The sequence below is a fragment of the Cnephaeus nilssonii genome (genome assembly GCF_951640355.1).
Source record: "Cnephaeus nilssonii genome assembly, chromosome: 9".
NCBI lineage: Eukaryota > Metazoa > Chordata > Mammalia > Chiroptera > Vespertilionidae > Cnephaeus > Cnephaeus nilssonii.
Genome location: NC_137080.1, coordinates 38,967,467 through 38,988,670, shown reverse-complemented (window position 1 = coordinate 38,988,670; position 21,204 = coordinate 38,967,467). Strand labels below are relative to the sequence as shown.

General features: G+C 37.9%; 1 protein-coding gene across 1 annotated transcript in view; it reads right to left on the bottom strand.

Moving 5' to 3' along the window:
- Positions 1-21,204, bottom strand: part of PDSS2 (decaprenyl diphosphate synthase subunit 2) — a 200,328-nt gene that overhangs the window by 32,018 nt on the left and 147,106 nt on the right. Inside the window, exons 5-6 of the mRNA XM_079781328.1 lie at positions 11,009-11,182; positions 9,002-9,133 (exon numbers count right to left, since the gene is read on the bottom strand). Of these exons, the coding sequence (XP_079637454.1) occupies positions 9,002-9,133; positions 11,009-11,182 (306 nt within the window). The remainder of the gene's footprint in view (positions 1-9,001; positions 9,134-11,008; positions 11,183-21,204) is intronic.

The window sequence follows — 21,204 nt, the reverse complement described above, 5'->3', positions numbered from 1 at the left end:
TTGGTGAGTGGATAAAAACGATGTACTTTTACACAATAGAATACTACTTGTCCGTAAAAAAAGAAGAAAATCTTACCTTTTGTGATAGCATTGACGGACCTGGAAAGTATTATGCTAAGTGAAATAAGCCAGTCAGAGAAAGACAAGTACAATATGATTTCACTTATATGTGGAATTTAATGAACACAATGAAGTAACAATCAAAATAGAAGCAGACTCATAGATACAGAGAATAGACTGACAGCTGTCACTGGGGAGGGAGGTTGGGTGGAAAAGGTGACGGGATTAAGCAAAAACCAAAACCAAAACCCATAGACACAGACAACAGTATGGTGATTACCAGAGGGAAAGTGGGGTGGGGAGAGGTAGAAGAGGGTAAAGGGGGGATAAATTACTTGGGGTGGTGCACACACAATACAATATACAGATGATATATTACAGAATTATATACCTGGACTTATATAAGTTTTATTAACCAATGTCACCCCAATAAATTAAAATACATACAAGACTATATGAAATAGACAAGATTATGTGCCAGTGCTCATGACATTGGAGGCCTGCTCAGACAGCTATAGTGATACTGTAAAACAATATTCTATACAAAAGCAAAAAAAGTCATCACTCTGAGAGGATGCACAGAGGGATTGATTCCAAAGGTTTATATATCAGTCTCTGCAGACCGAGCCAGATAAATTCCCTGTTGGTAAGTAATGGATGTACAATGTGGTCTTTTATTTTAAGAAGCAAATGCTTTTTTATAAGTCAGGTAACAAAGAAGGATCGGATGACATAAATGAACTGTTTCCAGTTTCCACCTACTGTTATCTGGACTTGAAAGCTGGATATGGGGAAACCTTTTTCTAAAAGCAGAAAACTAATATTCCACAGCAGGGAGTCGAGAAATCCTCGAGACTGATCATCCCTATTATCATGTTATTCTTCCCCCATGCTATCAGCTACAGTCTTTTTAAAAATTTATTTTAAAGATTCTCTTCTTTAGCTTTCAATGAAAACTACTTTTCTCTCAAACTTTTTAGTTGAAAGAATATAATAAACACCCATTTGCCCTCCACCTAGATTAACCAATTGGTAGTATTTTGCCATATTTGCTTTCTCTCTATATGATCATTTGCCGAGTATATGAGAGTAAATTGTAGACATCATGAAGCCTCATCCTTCAGCATTTATCTCCAAAGAACAAAACGATGTTCTACATAACCCAACACATGATCACACCTGACAAGTGTAACATTTACTATAATATTTAAGATATAATCTATATTCAAAATTTCCAAGTCAACCAACAGTGTCCTTCAGAGCTGTTTTTATCCCAATTGAAGATCAAATTAAAAATCATATATTCCTAATGGATGTCATGGCTTTTTAATATCTTCTAATCTACAACAGTCCACACACCACTACATTTTCTTTCATAATATTGACATTTTTGACAGATCTTTTTAAAATTCAAACACCATTCTGATCACTCATATTCCAAGAACTTTCAAATAATAAACCAAAAATGAACAGATGTTAAAGATTGATCTTCAAACGTTATAGCCAAGGATGCCACACTTGCCTATGATCTTGCCGACATAAAAATCACATCCACACCTCAGTGGTCACCAAACCATTCAGCAAAGCTTCCTTAATTGTGAGCTGTCAGAAACTACCAGTTTGAGCACTAGTGACTATATTCTTCCAGCTCTGAATAGCTGTAGGGATCTCAAGGAGGGGTTGGCATAGTGCCAAAATGTGGTCAATCAAGGCTTCCATAAGTCACAGTAGCGCTTACTAGTGGGGCCTCCTCTGCAAAGTTACGGACAAATTGGGCCATGGTCCTAGGGTGGAAATTCTGTGGCCCTGAACGGCCAGCTTTATGTCCAATATTGGCATTTAGTCCAGGTCAGTTGCTCTGCAGAATGTCCCTTATCTGGGATTTGTCTGATTGTTTTCTTATGATTCAAGTTTAAACATTCTGGCAAGGTAACTATACAGATTGATGCTGTATACTTCTCTGTTACATCAGGAATTACACAATAGCAGTTTATCTCATTATTGGAGAAACTAAGTTTGTTTGATGTATTTAATTTGTAATCGATAGAGTGCTTTCAGTCCATGTGAATACTTGGTTTCTTGTTTGATTAAAAGATTACATTGGTGGCTGCAAAAAGAAAGACATTTTAAAGGTATTTTGCCTTGGCATAGGCAGAAATATAATTGGTTCCTTTAGAGAAAACAGGTCTTACTAGAAATAGACTCTCTGTACATTTGCATTGGTATTAAGAGGTAGAGTTTATACATAAAAAGGAGGGTTGTTAGAGGATAGAAGAATGGTTTGGGTATAGTATGTGAGGATTAAAAAGGTCACAAATCAGAAATCTACTATATCTGCTAGTCCAGCAGTTAAAGTAGTGAGTTTTTTTTTTGGTTTAGCAGAAGAATCCGGCTCTCCAGTTACAGAGCTGGAAAGGTATTAGATTATAAATATGCATGCGATATGTTCATACATACCAGCTTTGCCTAACCATCTTTGTCTCAACTTTTTGAATAAGAATAGTAGGATATCTAGGGACAGCCTAGCATTGGTAATATGCAGTTCACGTAAGGTATTTTATGGCTGGTTGTGACAGTGTCAGAATGCCACAAGCCTAAGTGACATTTTGGTACTTTCAGAAATAACCAAGAAAGTATCATAATTCTTATTTCTTTAGGTGACTTGTAATGGCAGCAGAAAACTAGAAGGATCATTAAAAATAAAGCTGCTGACCTGCAATAGCCCCTGGACTCCCTGAGAGAGTTAGAGCTCTGTGATTCCCAGGAAGATTCCACCTTCTTTTATTAGGGATCAAATGATAACTGAGTAATGACTTCACCTCCCTAGGGCGAATCACCCATTCACTATCAGTATTTTTACCTGATCATTATTTTTCAGCAGCTACAAATTTAAATTTAAAATTTAGGGTAGGGAGAAATCTGTAGAATTTAGTATGGAGACATTGGCCAACAAATATTTTTCAGCTGTTTCAGGTCTGGTTAGTGCCCTAAATTGCCTCTTGTGAAAGGGTATGGTGTGTGTGTGTGTGTGTGTGTGTGTGTGTGTGTGTGTGTGCGCGCGCGCGCGCGCACATATGGGCACGATAGAAGAGGGCTAGGTAATCTTAAGATTTTTTTTTGGGAAAGAGAGAGTTGGAGAGGAGGTAACAGCGCTTGATATGAAAAATTCCAGAGATGCTCTTCCTCCTGACTTCACAATGATGTTGAATGGGCACTAAGGGTATGCCATCTCCTCCCTTCCTTGTCTAGTCATTAATTCTCACTTTCCCCAAGCAGGAAATCAAGAGTAGATAGGACACACACCTGTCTGAGAAGAGCAGGGAAGTTATTTCATATGTGAAAATAAGAAATCATAGGTGACTTCTACCTTCAGGAACAAGACTTTTCTATCTCTCAATTTCAAAACAAGTATTAAGCTTCTAATAGAGATAAATATTTTTCTTATGATGCATTTCTTGCCTAAGAGGCCTATTTCTTAGGTTTATTTAAGTGCTGAAAGGGACCTTAGAAATGATCTAGTTCAAATGCCATCATTTTGCAGAAAATAATAAAAAAATACGTGAAAGGATGTGATTAAGGTTTTACAGATGCTGGCAAAGCCCAACTAGAAGCCACGTCTTCCAAATCCTGGTCCTCTATGGGCCAGTTCCACTACACCAACTTGACTCTATTTAACAAAACGGCTGCCATCAAATATAGCTTACCCTGCGAAGACCACACCATACATACTTTTTGATAAATATTAACTGAATGACTACTCCAAGTAAGTCATTAAGCCAGGTACTATGAATAATTCAAAGGTGAATTCTCTGTTATCCTTAAGGATGTTGCAATAAAATTCAAAACTTGGGGGAGGAGAGGACCAAAAAAATGCAGAGGAGGCAAATTTCATGAAAGAATTGGAAAAAGAGCATTAGAAAGGACCAGTTTTAGAATTAATAAGAAACCTCCTTGAGATTTAGGATAGAATGTCTCTCTCAAGTGTTATGCAAATTGTGTTCCCTAACTCATTCACAGTACCAGATCATTCTCTTATAGAGCTTTATATAAATATGAATATTATAATTTAGAAGATTAAAATAAACTTGTTAGGTATCTTCAATCTGAAGAATGCTGCCACTAACGTTTATTTGCTTCAGATGAATGCATCCTCTCTCATCAGTGACCCTGTTCATGACTCAGATGTGCAGATATAAGGAGAAGAGCCTGAAGTCAGTGGCTACACACCGATGATTTGGAAAGGATATCCCTTTGAATTTAAATCAAGTTGGGGATACTGATTTGGGAATATTTCACCAGCTGTTTAGGAAATTCTGGACTCTCGTGTTGTCTACATTGACAACTTAGCGTGCTTACAAGGAAACTAAGAGTTAAATATGTTCCTTTTCTGAGAAGTTCCTTTAAAATTCATATCTATGCTACTCTTACATGTATATGTATATATGTGAATAGTTGGTAGCTTTCACTGAACATATTTAGCTGTATTTTTTCAACCAAAATGTAAATCTGTATTCTACTGTAACTCAATTAGAGCTACTAACACCATCTGTATATATATTTTCAGTTCAGCTGTCAAAAAATACACAAATATACCCTAGTGATACAATATTCAATAGTCATGTGATATCTCAATTGTATGATACTTCATTTAACATTTTTCTATATTGAAATGCAATAATTTTCATTCTTCCTTTTAGAATTAGTATTTTACTATATTTTAATACAAAAGTCTTTGCCTAATCTCTGATATTTTTTTTCCTGGTATAGATGACTAGAAGTAAAATCACTGTAATAAAGTATATAAGATTTTAAAATAAAAGTTTTAAAATAAAACTAAATGTATATATATATATTATTTAAAAAGTCAAATAATATAAGATTTCTAATAAAACTCCTAGCACTCTCCAGACTCTGTCTGTCCTGTGTCCCTCTCTTTAACTGTTTCTTTTGCTGTTAATCTTCAAATATTGTTCCTCCTTGATTAAATTTTAGACATTATCTATTGATCCTACCATGAAAAAAATAATCACATTTCTTTTTTTTTCTTTGAGAAATCCACCTTTTATTTAAACAATTCTCAGCCAAGCTCAAAGCAATCCCACTTTGTAAAGTAATTTACATGAACAATTTAGGCAGAGGTAGGGGGTACCTGAATTGTAAGGAAAATGATCTTATCTCTCTCTCTTTTAATTTTTTTTTATTGTTTAAAGTATTACATAAGTATCCTTTTTCACCCATTTACCTCTCCCCAGCCGCCCCTACCCCCCACCATTTCTTACATGACCAAAATACATTTTTCCCTTAGCTTCTTTGCATTGATGACATTTTTGCTTTAAATTAATATTTGTATTTTATGCTATATACATATTTTTTAGGCCATGTAGAGAACTGATTACATTTCCTTTCTTACACATTAAAATTTTTTTATTATCGCTAATAACTACCTCAATTTATCCCATATGTTGAGTGTGGCTCTTTTAAAATGTGGGCCCCAAATTCTTGGAAACTCTTCCCATTTGATAGGTGAGATCTACAACCCTCCCCTTGAATTGACAGGAGACCGTGGAAATGATGGTGTGACTTGGGAGGCTGATCCTAAGGCATGGTGCAGCTGGAACACTTGCGTTTGGAGTTCCAATCAGGCAGGTAAACAGTCTGACTACTCTGCTGCTGCCATGCTGTGAGAAAGCCAAACTAAATGGAGGGGCCATGTGTGAGCACTCCGGCTGGCTGGTCAGCAGCCTGGTTTTCGTGACAGCCCAGCCCAGGTGCCGGGGGAGAGTGGAGCCTCCAAACGATCCCAGGCCCCAGCATTACTGAGTCACTTCCAGCCACTGGGTCTTTCCAGCGGAGGCCCCAGGAATCACAGAGCAGTCACCCCCTCAGTGCACTGTCCAAATTCCTGACCCAGAGAATCAATAAAATGATTATTTGAAGTAGCTAAATTTTGGGGCAAATTTTGTTTTTGCAGTAATAGTAACAGGAACCCTTACTTTTCTGTGCCTATCATTAATTTGTCCCTAAATTCTCTATATGATCAAGTACATTAGGCAATCTCAGTACCATTTTTCCCTTAGAGATAGTTCTCCTGGAGGTCTCTGTCCTCTTGTTCCAATCCAGGCTGGATGCATAGCCATCAGCCTAGAACTTGCTTGGGTTGGAAACAGTGTAGCATGTTACTCTAAGGACATGGGCCCTGGAGCTAGGCTACATGGGCTTGAATCCTGGCTCCCATGTGCTACCTGTGTGACTGTGCACAAGGTAGTGAATCCCTCGGTGCCTCGGATTTCTCATTAGAACAGTTCTTGGCATATCTTATTATTGGCAACACTGTTAGCTTATTATTCTTCCCTTCATATTGTCCTAGGATTTCCCACTGCCTCACACCTATGTCATGTCTCATCCCCTACTTCCTAAATTCCATGACTTTCTTTTTCTTGGTTACTCTCTTGCCTTGATAGAAATACCTCACCTGCTCCCTGAAAAAAGATGCTTGGAAGGTAAGTTTTTTGAGACCTTGCTTATCTGTTTTAAATTGTCTTTATTTAATGTCTCACTTGATAACATGACTGGCATAAAATTATAAGTTGGAAATAATTTTCTCTTTGAATACTGAAGCAAACTCCATTGTCTTAAAGCTTTCAATGTCTCCATGGTCTTTCTGACTACTATTATTACTTTTTAAAAAGTGCCCTGAGTGGGGATCAAACCCATAACCTTGGTGTACTGGGACAATGCTCTAACCAACTGATTCTTGATCCTTTGCAGATAGGATTTTCTTTTTCTTTCTATAAGTATTAGGATATCTTCTTTATCTCCATTGTTTCAAAATCTGATAATGATGTGATTTGGCATGCATCTTTTAAAATTCATTATTTAGGGCACCAGTTCAATTTGGAGATTTAGGTCCTTCAATTTTTAGAAAATTTATTTTCTTTTAAAAAATTCATTGTTAATTTTTTGTCTGCATTTTCAATATTTTCTTTTTGGGATTCATAATAGATATAGAATTTTTTAAATTGGTCCTCTAATTTTCTTAACTTTTCTATTTTCTATTATCTTTTCATTCAAATTTCTGGGAGATTTTTCTCATTTATATGTTCTATTTTAAAAAATTCTGCTTTATATTTTTTATTTCATAATTTCTCATTCTTGGATTGTCATTTTTTAAATATATAACCTGCTCTTATTTTATGGATTTAATATCTCCTGCGTATACTGATTACAGTACTTTTGAAAATGTTGTGGTTTTTTTTACACACTTTCTCTGTTTCTTCTAAGTTCCCTCTTTTTATCAGTTTATTTTTGAATCATTCTTTTCTTTTATTAATGTTAGTTCATGTCTTTTATTAACCCATATACAATTACTTGTCTTCTGGTTTGTTGAAGTAATAGATCAAATAACATTTGCCACAATACCTTCTGTCAAAGTGACTAGCCATAAAAAACTCCAGCACCACATTCATTGAAGGCCATTCCTGATGAGGGCAACTGATTTTGCCATTCTCATCCACTTTGTAGTACTTCAGGACAGCCAGCTTAACCTTCTTTCTCTTATGCTTATTCTTCTTGGGAGTGGTGTAAGCCTTCTCCCTTTTCTTAGCACCACCACAAAGTCTCAACACAAGATGAAGAGTGGACTCCTTTTGAATGTCCTAGTCAGACAAAGTATGTCCATCTGCCAGTTGCTTGCCAACAAAGATTAGTCTTTGCTGATTAGGAAGAAATCCTTCCTTATCCTGGATCTAGGCCTTTACATTTTTTTTATTGTATCCAAGTGTTCAACTTTGAGAGAGATGGTCTTCCCTGTAAGGACGTTCATGAAAATCTGCCATTGCACCTCAGATGACGGATCGGAAAGGAAGAGCCTTGCCTCATTCTTTTATGGCAGAGGTTTTACTCAAATGCCCAGGGGTCCTCTAGTACCTATGGTGCTGCACTTGGATACTTTGGGGCTTGTCAACTGGTGGGCCTCACTGTTGAAGGGCTGCAAGGACATGGCGAGTTTACTGGGGGGCCTCAATCATTCCCATCTGCAGGTCTTATTGCCTGGGCTTGACAGTTTCCCCAGAAAGGAATCCTATTGTTTCCTACCTGGTGAATAAGAGGGATTTTAAGACGGCTGACAGTATTTTGAAAGCCAATAAGGGGAGGAGGGGTAGGGGAGCAAAAATCTTATCTTTCTGAATGCAGATGTCATTTAGGAACTCTCTGCTTTAAGCATGGTGGCTACCCCCTCAGCTGTGCCTGGTTCCTTCCCTGTGTCAGCCTCAGGTTAACCCAATCAATCAGAACCATGAAGTTACATAAATTCCGTGAAGCTTTAGGTAAAAGGGCAAGAACTTTTGAACTAGGGTTTCTGGATTAAACAAAAACCAAAAAAGTTTCCTTTCATCACCCACAACTTCCCCGTCCCAAAAGTGGGAAATTTAGCCAACTTAGGCCCCTTTACCCTTCCCACTTAACCATGCTTTCCCCCATAATAATGCCTCAGAACTTGAATATTCAGGGTCCAAGTTTGTTTTAAAATAACCCAATGAGCTGACAGACGGACCTCCTGGAATTCTGCAGCTTGTGCTAGAGTTTGCAGATGGAAAATTGCTGTCAGTTAAAGGGTAGTGCTATTACCATAGCCCAATTTTTGAAAGCCTTTAGAAAAAAAATCATCTGAGTTAATTAGTATTCACCATACACACTAGTTTTGTGTTGCAGTATTCTAAGAACTCAGATAATAACAAACATAGTATTGCAGTTTCTATCTTGTAAGTAACACTTTACCTCTTAAAATGTAGTTACAAAGTAAGACTTTTACCTGTTATATAAATAAGTTCTTATATGGCTGATCTATATGGCTGATGTCTTAGATCGTCATAAAATATGAATTATGTTCTAAAAATCAGTTAATTCTACTGGAACCTAATATAGGAATACTTTCATTTACCTCGCCAATCTGTTTAATCCACAAATCTCTTCCAAGAATCTCCTGATGTAAGACTACAGGAGCTGAGTTCAGATTAAATGTCGTGGAGTCACTGGTCTTTTCTTTAATAAAAGGCTGGAGATCAGAATTTATCTAGAAGTAGTGAAAAGAGTTAAGTAAGTGAAATGCATATACACTAGTATGTCTTAGTCATATACAGAATGTACTAGGTAATATAGTGAAAAATAAAGTTTAAGAAATGCAGGCTTTAGGTGTACTTTAATAAGCCAGTTTATATGATTAACAATAATCTTTAAAATAATTTTTCCTTAACATATCCCTTTTTTTATTTAGCAGAAACCATAAAGGTTCTAAATTTACTTTAAGTTCAAGGTCAGGATTTACAAAAACATCTAATAAATATACTTGCTTAATAAACTAACCTAAGATTTAATAAAATATGTAAAAATTATCTGGACATACTACATTTATACTAATATTAGTGGCCCAGTGCAAAGGAAATTAATTAGAAGAAATATTTTAATATCGCTATTTGCCCTTTCTCTATAATAGAAGTGTCAACCAAATTCACGATCAACAATGACAGATTGAAATACATGCATGCAATTGGCGCCAGTGAGAGCTTTATATGTATTGCACATGCGCAAGTCAACTTAGTCTTTTATAGATATAGAATAAACTTGCTTAATTAGACCTGCTTTCTGATGTAGCTAAACTTTTTCCAGCCCAATGAAGCACCCCAACTTCTCTTTCTGGTAATTGTTAGCAACACAGCAGTAAATATCAACACGAAGCAGATTGTTATTGTAGATCACGCAGGGAGAACAAAGGGTAAAATATTTAACTGCAGCAGTGCTTGACTATATTCTGTGTAGTGACAAAACCTGAAGTCACTTCCAGGGTCCACCATTTCTTACTTCTTTTCAGTTGGGTCATGTTTCTAAACTTTCTAAATCTCCGTTTTCTGGCTAATGAAAGAAAATAGGATTCCACCAAGTCTCCTATTTACCTACTCCAGGACTTCTGAGAGGATCAAATGAGATGAGGCAAAGGAATATACTTCATAGACATTTGGCTAAAGTGTGAAATGTTTGCACCTGGGTATAAAGCAAGTCATGTTCCTGGGCTAAAGAAACTTCAAGGAAGCTAGTCGTGGCTAGGGACTAGCAGGGCATTGCTACGTGACGTAGCTAGGCTGTGGGCCACATTTTGCACCAGGGGGTCTTGGCAGCATTGGCTGCGATTAGGTGGGCTGTCGCTCCGGGGTGGTGCAGGGCCTGTGTCCCACTTGGGGGAAGCTGAGTGTTGCTTTGTGGGCACCAGGTCCAAGGTGCCAGTGTGCATCAGGGCAGCTCCTGTGTTGAGCGTCTGCTCCCTGGTGGTCAGTGCACGTCAAGGGACCAGTCGGAGGGTCGGACACTTAGCATATTAGCCTTTTATAGATACAGATATTTCCCCCTTCTCATAACTATTTAAGTAACACTTAAGGTATAAATATATTAAATACAATTTTACAATTATATATCCATAGAGGAAACAATACAACAGCTAATCTTAGGACATTTTATATTTTACTATGCCCATTCAAAAGAATCAATTATTAGAAGTAAAGCTTTCAATTTTATTCAGTATATTTCCAAATTTCATTAACTTTCCATAATTTTTTTTACATAAGAAACTAGAAGGGAACTGTAACAAAAATGAAAACATTCTATAAATAGCAACATTACATGTAATTTAATAATTGCAAGAGTTCTTTCAAGAACCATTTCAGGTGGTAAGAAAAGACAAATATCACAAATATGGTTAAAGTAAGCTGCAGCTTTCTGTCAAAATTACACAGTATTCACCAATCACACTGTTTATATAACAATCACTGTCTATGACTGATAGGTTTTAAACACACAATAAACATTTTTTGAGAAAAAGCTTACCAAATGGCCAACGGTTTCTGATGTATCATTTTAGCTCTTTAAGCACTGAGAAGGAGAAAGGGTGTGCAAATACCTTATGACTCATGGCCATGTGCTTCCCATACTGAAATGCCATATCCTGAACCTCAGCATCATGCTTTGCTAATTCCATTGCAGCTTGGCAGCTCTTTGCTAATAAGGCACCATGGGAGAGAAAAGTCTGCTCCTTCCAAGTCGATATTCCAATGTCATTTGTGATATAATCTTCCTAAAAAATGCAACAAAAACCAAGACAAAAAGGTGTTGGGAGTAACTGAATTGTTTCAGTTTTTAAAGAATAAAAGTTAAGATATAAACTATTCAAAATACTCATGCTATTGCCACAAGACAGAACTAAGAGATGCTGAACCTACCTAAAGAGAGCTAAGGGGGCGAGAAGTGCCTTTTAAAAAAAATAAAGGGCCCATATTCTTTATTTTTATTTTTTAATTGATTTCAGAGAGGAAGGGAGAGGGAGAGAGGGATAGAAACAGTAATGGTGAGAGAGAATCCCTGATTGGCTGCCTCCTGCACGCCCCCCAATGGGGATTGAGCCTGCAGCCCAGGACCCTTTAGTCCTCAGGCCAACGCTATATCCACGGTTTGGCTAGGATGAGAACTGCTCTTTTAAGGGTAATGGGGGAGGGGGGAAATGAAAAAAAAAAAGCTGAAGCAAATTTTATCTTTAGATAGGGGACTTCTGTTAAAATATATTTATAGACTAAAGCAAAATTAGATAATTGGACCTCTAACTCCCTTCTATATTCACATCAGTTCTTAAGTGCTAATATTCTAAAATACAAGAATCCTACTTCCTTTAACTTATATGAAAATGTCAAAGGCATAATGAAGGAACTACAATCTTTTGTAAACAGTGAGAGAAATCAGAGAGGAGGCAACCCATCATAATGGAGTACTAGTATAATTAGATTATTCACCAAACTTTATTCCCATAAGAAGAAACAACATGTTAAAGGAGGATATAACTGTAGTTTATTTAATTTCTTCATTTTTAAATTATGAAAATCATTATAGTACCTGTGAGTATACACACACTTACTGACTCTAGACCAGTGATATCCAATAAAAATATAATGTAAGCCACATGTGCAATTTAAAATTTGCTGGGAGCTACATTAAAAAAGTGAAAAAAGAGGTGAAATTAATCTTAATACCATATTTTATTTTATCCCAATATATCCAAAATATTATTTCTATATATACTCAATATAAAATTATAAATGAAATAATTATATTTTTATACTGTTTCCAAAACTAGGGTGTATTTTATACTTACAGCACATCACTAGCCACATTTCAAGTGCTTAACAGGTAGAGGAGCTAGTGGCTAGCCTACTGGACTGCTATGATCTGTGCAGTGAGCTCTCTGAGGACAAGAATGGTGAAGTAAATATATAAAACTATGTTTATTGTATGGTATTTCTTTGAAACATTTAACTAGAATTAATGGACAAGGATTAATTAACTGAAACATTTTACTTCTGGCCACCCATACCATAATCCTCCTTTCACCATTATTTGAGGACAAAATAAAAAATAATGAGTAAACTTTAAAAGGAACCATTAACGCCCAGCCAGCGTGGCTCAGTGATTGAGCCTCAACCCATGAACCAAGAGGTCCTTGGTTTGATTCCCGGTCAGGGCACATGCTCGGGGTTGTGGGCTCAACCCCAGTAATGGTTGTGCAGGAGGCAGCCAATTGATGGTTCTTTCTCATCATTGATGTTTCTATCTCTTTCTCCCTCTCCCTTCCTCTCTGAAATCAATAAAAACATATATAAAAAATTTTATAAAAAATTTAAGCTAAGTGAAAGGAGCCAGCTACAGGAGACCACATACTGTACATTCCATTTATTTGAATTGTAGATTAGTGGTTGCCTAGGCTGGGGTGGGAACTAAAAATGGCCATGAAGGACCTTAAGGGGGCATGTTTGACAATGTCCTAAAACTGATTTATGGTGATAATTATACAACTCAATAAAGTAACTAAAAATCATTAAATTTTATGGTTAAAATCGGTTAATTTTATGATGTCAAATATATCTCAATAAAGTTGTTCAAAAAGAAAAAAAGGTAATGAGTATAATTTTACATATTTTGGCCTCAAGTGCTTAAATTAACATTTAAAAAATTTATGCAGCTCTTAATGAACTTTTTGTGGTTTGTATACTACCCTTCTTTAATCATACAACGAACATTTATTTAGGTTCTATTATAGGTCAGGTTCTCTGTGAAGCAATATAGATACGAAGATTTTAAATAGATTGTCCTCAAGAAACTCACAGTTCAGGAATGGCTTGTATATATCCCCATATCCTTGTCTATATGTGGATATAAATATATTGGTAAATCAATATAGTTCCGTGGTAGGCAGACAGGCATGAGCAGAGCAAGGACAATGGGCCAGGTACAGAAGGTCACCAGGGCAGAAAGCCTCGGGTGCCTAGCAACAGGCAAACTGGGAAAACAAGGACCTCGCCCCCAGGGTCACCTTTTGTTTCCTAACATATCTCTGGTCATTTGGTTCACACTTAGACCCCCTGACCTTTCATATCATGGGTCATGCAGTTTGGACCCTCCCCTGACCTTTCCTCCCCTGGCATGTCACTAGTCTTGTGGCAGACCCCCTTTGAGGAGGAACAAGGGGCCGAAGAGTGGCCTCATGCCACTCTCATGTGGGCCCTAGCACAACCACTCTCTTAAGCATTAACCCCTAGGGATAATATCTAGGTCTCAGTTGTATTTCAGCTCTAGGCCCAGAAAAGCAGCAAAACCAGGCAAGCGATGCCATGTCTGACATAAGGACCAGCTGAGATGACTAATGACCTGCCCTCGTGCCAACCATGTCCTGGAAAGCTGATGAATTGTCCATTGAGTTCTTCCCCTGAAACACCTGCCTTTTGAGTAGATAAAAGCCTGTAAGAGAAAGAACCCTATGTGGCTAGTATGGAACACACATGCCTTTCATCACCATTTCCCCTAAGAACCTTTTCCTTGCCTCTCTCTTTTTCCTAAGCTCCAAGGGCCCTTCTTTTGCCTCTGTAACTTGTTTTCTGAGCCCATTTCCCCCCCCGCCCCCTATGGCTCACTTCTACCTCTGTAACTTTCTAAATAAACTTTTTTTTTTATAGTTTGAATCTTGGCTCTGAATTCTTTCTTAGCCAGAACTCAAACGAGGTTGCTGAACCAAGTTCCAATCTCCAGTAACATTCTGGTGCCATTTTGCTGCCAACAGTTCTATTTCAGAATTATTCTTACTGGACATCCAACGATCAAAGATTAGTTTTGTTCATTACATTTTTCATATTATGATGAAGACATTTTATTATTCATCATTTCTACATTTTCAATTATGCAATACACGGATCACTGAAAAAAAACTTAGAAAATCCAGATAACAAAGAAACAATTAGTTTATAGTCTCTTGAAATCTGCTACCATAAGTTAATCAGACCATAAATCAATAATTCTGTTCTTAAGTTAATCAGAAATTTTATTCCCGGAACATGAAATTATTAATTATGAACTTGGTTAAAAATGAAACAGTCCCTCCATTCATTTTCAATTGTAAAATACCAAGAAACTGGTTTGATAACCACATCCAAATCAGTTTTTCAGACAGCAGATATATAGAATTGGTATGAAATGAATGAATGCAGTCAGGGTAAATGAGATTTAGATATATTCACAGCATCAACTTACATATGTGCACTTTTTACTGAAGACTTATTATTTATTAAAGGAAGATACATTCAGTGGATATTTATTTTTGATGGAATTCTTTTTTTTCAGAAAGGTAAATGTATGCCAACATACCTATCGAATGACTGTCAGATAGAAGTACATTAATTTAAAAAATATAGGTCTCTTATTCACTGTCACATGATCTTTCTGCTCAAATAACGCTGGTTCAAAAACACACAGGAAAAAAAGCTGAAGCTTGCAAGACAATGTTTGCCGGAGACAGTGGCACCGGTGGTTTTGCTCACATATAAAATGCTGTTCTGCTACTGAGATGTCTGGGGGATGTGTACTTTGAGTTGCTTTTTAAACAGTAGTAATACATTTGTACATACCTATTCACATGACAACAAAATGTGTTTATAAAAGTGGCTGCTTGGGTCTGGTTCATGGTCACAGAAAAGAAGGCAAACAATGTAGCCCTATCCAGTTTGGCTCACTGGATAGAGTGTCGGCCTGTTGCCTGAAGAGTCCCAGGTTTGACTCTGGTCAAGGGCATATGCCTGGGTTGCGGGCTAGATCCCCAGTAGTGGGCATGCAGGAGGCAACTGATCAATGATTCTCATCATTGATGTTTCTATCTCTCTCTCCCTCTCCCTTCCTCTCTGAAATCAATCTATCTATATATATAAAAGGCTAAGTGACCGACCATCCATCCGTCTGACCAACCGCCCGGCCGGTACATATGATGCTCACTGGCAATTTAAAAATAAATGTTGACTTGCGCATGCAACATACATATAAAGCTCTTGCTGGCACCAATTGCATGCGTGTTTTAATTTTATAATACTATATTATATATACTATTTTGACATGTAATTTTCTGCAGTAATGTAATTTTCTGCAGTAATGTAATTACCGCACAAATCTTTCTTCTAATTAATTTCCTTTCAATGTGCACGAGTCCGTGCACTGGGCCACTAGTAAAAATATATTTAAAAAAAACACAGGAAAATGTCAAAGTCCCAATTAGAATCTGCCAAGCCAACTTCTACGTTTCACATTATCAGAAAAAAAGAGTTCAGAAAACTAAGGAACTAACTACCTGTTGAATTAAAAGTACTTTAAAGAAAGTATGCAAATATTCCCTGTTCTCATGCTTTCTACATCAGATTCATACTTTGAACCACTATATTTATAAATACAGCATAAATTTGAATTTGGTAAGAGACCAGATCTCTTTAATGCCACATTAAACCATTTTTTAAAATGTTTTAAAATTTATTTCAGAGAGAAGGAGAAAAATAGAAACATCCATGATGAGAGAGAATCATTGATCAGCTGCCTCCTGCATGGCCCCTACTGGGGATTGAGCCTGTAACTGGACATGTGCCCTGGCCAGGAATAGAACTGTGACCTCCTTCTGAGATAACAGCTGAGATGACTAATGACTGCCTTAGCGCCAACCAATCAGTGGAGACCATGTCCTGGAAAGCTGATGAATATTCCATTGAGATCCTCCCCTGAAATACCCGCCTTTTGAGAGTAGATAAAAGCCTTCAAAAGGAAGAATCCCACGTGGCTAGTTCATGGGTTGACGCTCAACCACTGAGTCACACTGGCTGGGCACATTAAACTATTTTAAATGTTTGATTTGAATTTCCCCTTTCGGCTATTTTGAGAAGCTAAACAAATGCCATAGAAGTTTATTAGCCTTATTAAAAAAAAAAAGTAAAGTTCAAGAGATTTTCAATAAAGACCTTGTAAATTTAGGGATAAGAAGAAAGCAATGGGGAGAATAGAGTCTAATATTTCCTGGGAACTATGTAATGGTACTTTCATACTCATTATTATATTAGCTCTCAAAAAATTCAATTATCATTATTCCCATTTCATAAGTAAGGAGATTTATAGACTGTAGTTTGACCAAGATTGGACATTAGTAAGTGGCAGAGATGGGTCTCAGATATATAGCAACTGGATTCTGCTTTGCTTAATCCATAATAGAAATACATGCAAAATATCTTTGATAGTTTGAAAAGAAGATTCTATTTAGGAGTAAGTGACATGTTTCATCTATGTATCAAAAAGCATTGTAGCCTGGCTGGCGTGGCTCAGTGGTTGAGTGTCAACCCATGAACCAAAAGATTGCAGGTTCATTTCCCGATCAGGGCACATGGCCGGGTTTCAGGCTCAATTCCCAGTAGGGGGAGTGCAGGAGGCAGCCAATCAATTTTTCTCACGGATGTTTCTCTCTCTCCCTCTTCTTTCCTCTTGCTCTGAAATACTTTGTTTAAAAAAAGTATTTTAGCCCTAGCTGGTTTGGCTCAGTGGATAGAGCATCAGCCTGCAAACTGAAGGGTCCCAGGTTCGATTCTGGTCAAGGGCACATGCCTGGGTTTCGGGCTTGATCCTCAGTAGGGGATGTGCAGGAGGCAGTCAATCAATGATTCTCTCTCATCATTGGTGTTTCTATCTCTCTTTCCCTCTCCCTTCCTCTCTGAATCAATAAAGATATATTTGAAAAAAAAAAGTATTTTAAACCTGTAAACCCAGTCTTTAATAATATCCATTAGAGAAATTCAAAAGTCTAGAGTATATAAGTAACAAGATTACATAGCAGATATCATAAGTATTTTATTATTATTATTTTTTTAGGAATCCTAAGGAAGGAAAAAAAGAATGAAGTGTTTTGCTCTGATTTATAAGTCAATCACATTGGAGATAGTAAAGTAGGTATCTGGAAACTTCACATTCATGTAAATCAGGGGAAAGAAACTGATAAGTTTTGATAAATCTGCATAACTAAGTTCTGTTTTTAAAAGTGTTTCTATACAATAAATAAAGCTATTAAAATTTTATTCACAAATTAAAGAGAAGGGTTTACAGGGAATTTAAAAATCAGGAATTCTTTGGTCTAGTGCCAGCCAGCCCCTTCCTGCCCTATCCACTCAGTAGTTCTTGCTGAGATGTATGGCAATAACCATGCTGAAGAGTGGTCATGATGAAGGGAAGACTATTTTACAGCATAAATCCTTCAGCAGCCGTATCCTTGGGATGGGGGAAGCTTCTAACAGCTAGAGGGCAGCAGACAGTCTTCAGATGGGTTGCACAGTAGAAGCAGTAGGGAACACTAATTCTTTGAGATGTACAAACTGAACAGCACCAAGAAGGAACTTGGCTTGCTTTGAAATGCTGTGTATGCTGGTGCTTGACATACTGTGTAAAAGTAGATGCAGTTCAATTGATTTTGTGTGTGTGTGTGTGTGTGTGTGTGTGTGTGTGTGTGTGTGTGTATGCTTACTACCTGACAGGCACTGTGGATATGTCTAGGAGTAATGCCTAATTACATCTTATAATTAGGCATTAATTAGTATTACTCCATGACCTTTAGTAGAAGTTCAGCAGCGGAGAAACAATAAAGTTAGAAAGTAGTTTGGTATGTGAAAGAAGAGCTATGCTTACAGCACAGAGAAGGGAGTGAATAGTTCTACCAAGGAAAGGTTTAAGAAGGCTGGAGATGGGGTGGGTAGCTGAATAATAAACTGAAATTAGCCAGAAATATAAGGTAGGGGATGACTTTGGGGCTGCTCACATGACATGATAGCTGGCAAGTGATCCAATGGAGAGTGAAAGCATATCCCAAAAGGAAGCGTCACAATCTTTTATAAACTGATCTTGGAAATGACACACCACCATTTCTGCTGTATGCTATTGATCACACAGACCGGCCCTGCACAATGTGGGAAGGGACCACACAAGGAATACTAGGCAGTGGGGCTCATTGAGGGCCATTTTGGATGCTGGCTACTACAGATGGTGGAGTCCGTGATTAGAGCACCGAGTCATAATAGATCCGAACAGTTTAGTCTCTTAAAACATTCTGCAAGTAGTTTTATAGAAAAGTTCTTCTGATATACACAAGGACCAGCCAAGTTTGAGACTGTCTTGCCACTAAATAGAACTATTTTTTAAAAATATATTTTATTGATTTTTTTACAGAGAGGAAGGGAGAGTTAGAAACATCGATGAGAGAGAAACATCAATCAGCTGCCTCCTGCACACCCCCACTGGGGATGTGCCCGCAACCAAGGTACATGCCCTTGACCAGAATCGAACCTGGGACCCTTCAGTCCGCAGGCCGACGCTCTCTCCACTGAGCCAAACCGGTCAGGGCTAGAACTATTGTTTTACTTGTGATTTTAACAGGTAAAAAGTGGCATTTCACTTAAATATGGGAAGTAATTTCATTTACTAGCCATTTGTATTTCCTCTATTTATTCATTTGTTAAAGATTACTAAGTATCTTCTATGTACAAGGCATTGTTCTAGGTGTGCATGCCGGTGAGCAAAACTAGTGTCCTCGCACTCATAGTTCTTACAGTCTAGGTAGGGAAACTAGACAATCAGATACCCTCATAAACAGATACACACCTACAAACTGATACTTCTAATGGGGGAAATGAACCTGAGTGAGGCTGGGGTTTTTGTGGATGGTTTCCCTGAGGAAGGGACACTCGAGTTAAATAAGAGATCTGTCATAAAGATGGAGAAATATGTTCTAGGCTTAAAGGATTGCACATACAATGGAGAAAGGCATATCTCAGGAATCGGAGAAGGCTATTGAGGCTGATATGCAGACAGTGAGGATGAGAATGATACAAGACAAGTCTGGAGGGACAGACTGGCATCAGACTATGGAGGGTGTTTTGGGTCACTTCCAGGATTTCGGTCTTTATCCCAAGAGGTATGGGATGCTTCTGGGGGTTGAAGTGGTAGCACAGCAGCGTCAGTTTAGCATTCTGAGATCCCTGGTAGTGTGAAGAAAAGACTAAAATATGGGAGGATTGTATAGAGGGAGGTGAAGAAGGAAGTTATTGGAGTAGCTCAGCCAAGGGATGACAGAATCTTGAACCATGCAAAAGGGTAGGCATGGGTAAAACCAGGCTGCAGTTTATGCCCCTGATGGTGGGGGAGTGATGGCATAAACAAGGTACTGCTCTTGATTACTTCTATACATTGAAAGCATATGTCCCTGCAAAGTTCATATGTTGAAGCCCGAACTGCCAGTGTGTTTATATATTTAGAGTAAGGGAGTAATTAAGGTTAAATGAAGCTATAAGGGTGGGGTTCTGATCCAATGGGATTAGTGTCCTTATAAGAAGAAACACCAGAGAGTTGGCTCTGCGCTCTCTCCACCATGTGAGCACATAGTGAGAAGGTGGCCACCTGCAAGCTAGGAAGAGCACTCTCACCAGAAACTAAATTAACCAGAAGCTTCATCTTGGACTTCCAGCCTCCAGAACTGTGACAAATCAATTTCTGTTGTTTAAGCCACACAGACTATGGTATTTTGTTATGGCAGCCTGAGCTGGCTAATATAACTACCTTCTTATAAATCTTAGGATTCAATGAGTTGATGTTGTGCAAGTATATTTATACTTTCTTTGTAACATCTTTTTGCCATGGTCTTAACAACCATCATATTAACATATTGCCTTCAAATTTGTTCTGGTTATCTATCTCTGGGTAACAAGCCACCTCAAAACTTAGTGGCATAATTACATTTTTTTCTGCTCACAGATTCTGTGGGTCAGGAATTCAGAAACGGAACAGAAAGAAATGGCTGCCTCCGTTTCGTGGTTACCTGGGTCCTCATTTGGGGAGACCTGAAAAGTTGGTGATGATTCAGAGGGCTGGAGCTGGCTCAACTGAGTTACCAGAGATCCACTTCCAATAAGATGGCTTATTCACACACACATCAATCAGGTCCACCTGGGACTGGTGATTGACGCACCTTCCCATGGCCTCCCCACTTGGCTTCTCATAGCGTGGTGGTTAAGTTCTGAGAGGAAGCAGATAGAGGGAGTGTTTAATGACAGTGAGTGCTCCAAGACACCCTTTTACGGCCCAGCCTGGGAAGTCAGGTAGTATCACTTCTACCACACTTTGTTGGTTGAGGCATGTACAATATCACACTGAGATTCAAGGGAAAGGGACACAGATCCTCACTTGATGGGAGGTGATGAAAGGAATGTTAAAAAATTAGTGATTTATTTTTAAATCACCACACTCTACTTTTGAAGAGAATACTCAGGAGACAACTTTCTCTGCTCCTTCCCAGTTATGCTCTGGCTAAGGTGGCAACACAGGAGGTGGATGGAATAAGGCAACTACAGGGGTAAGGCTGGAGAGGGGCAGTTATTAAGGATGACCCCTAGGTTTCCTATCTGAGAACCTGGATGAATGATGGTACTCATTGTGAAGATAGAGAACAATGGAATGGATTTGAAGAGAAAGAGCATATATCTGGTCTTAATATGTACTGAGTCTCAGATGCTTGTGATACCCTTGAGTGGAAATACTGAGTAAGCAGCAAAATATTTGGCTCTACATCTCAGTAATCTGGGATGGAGATATAAATTGGGATTCACTGGCATACACAGACAGTAATTGAAGGCTTGGGCTTCATTTTCTGAATGGTCTATTCTTGTCCTGGGACCAGAATGGCATTCTATTAAACAATTTACATGCTTAATAGTGATGTTT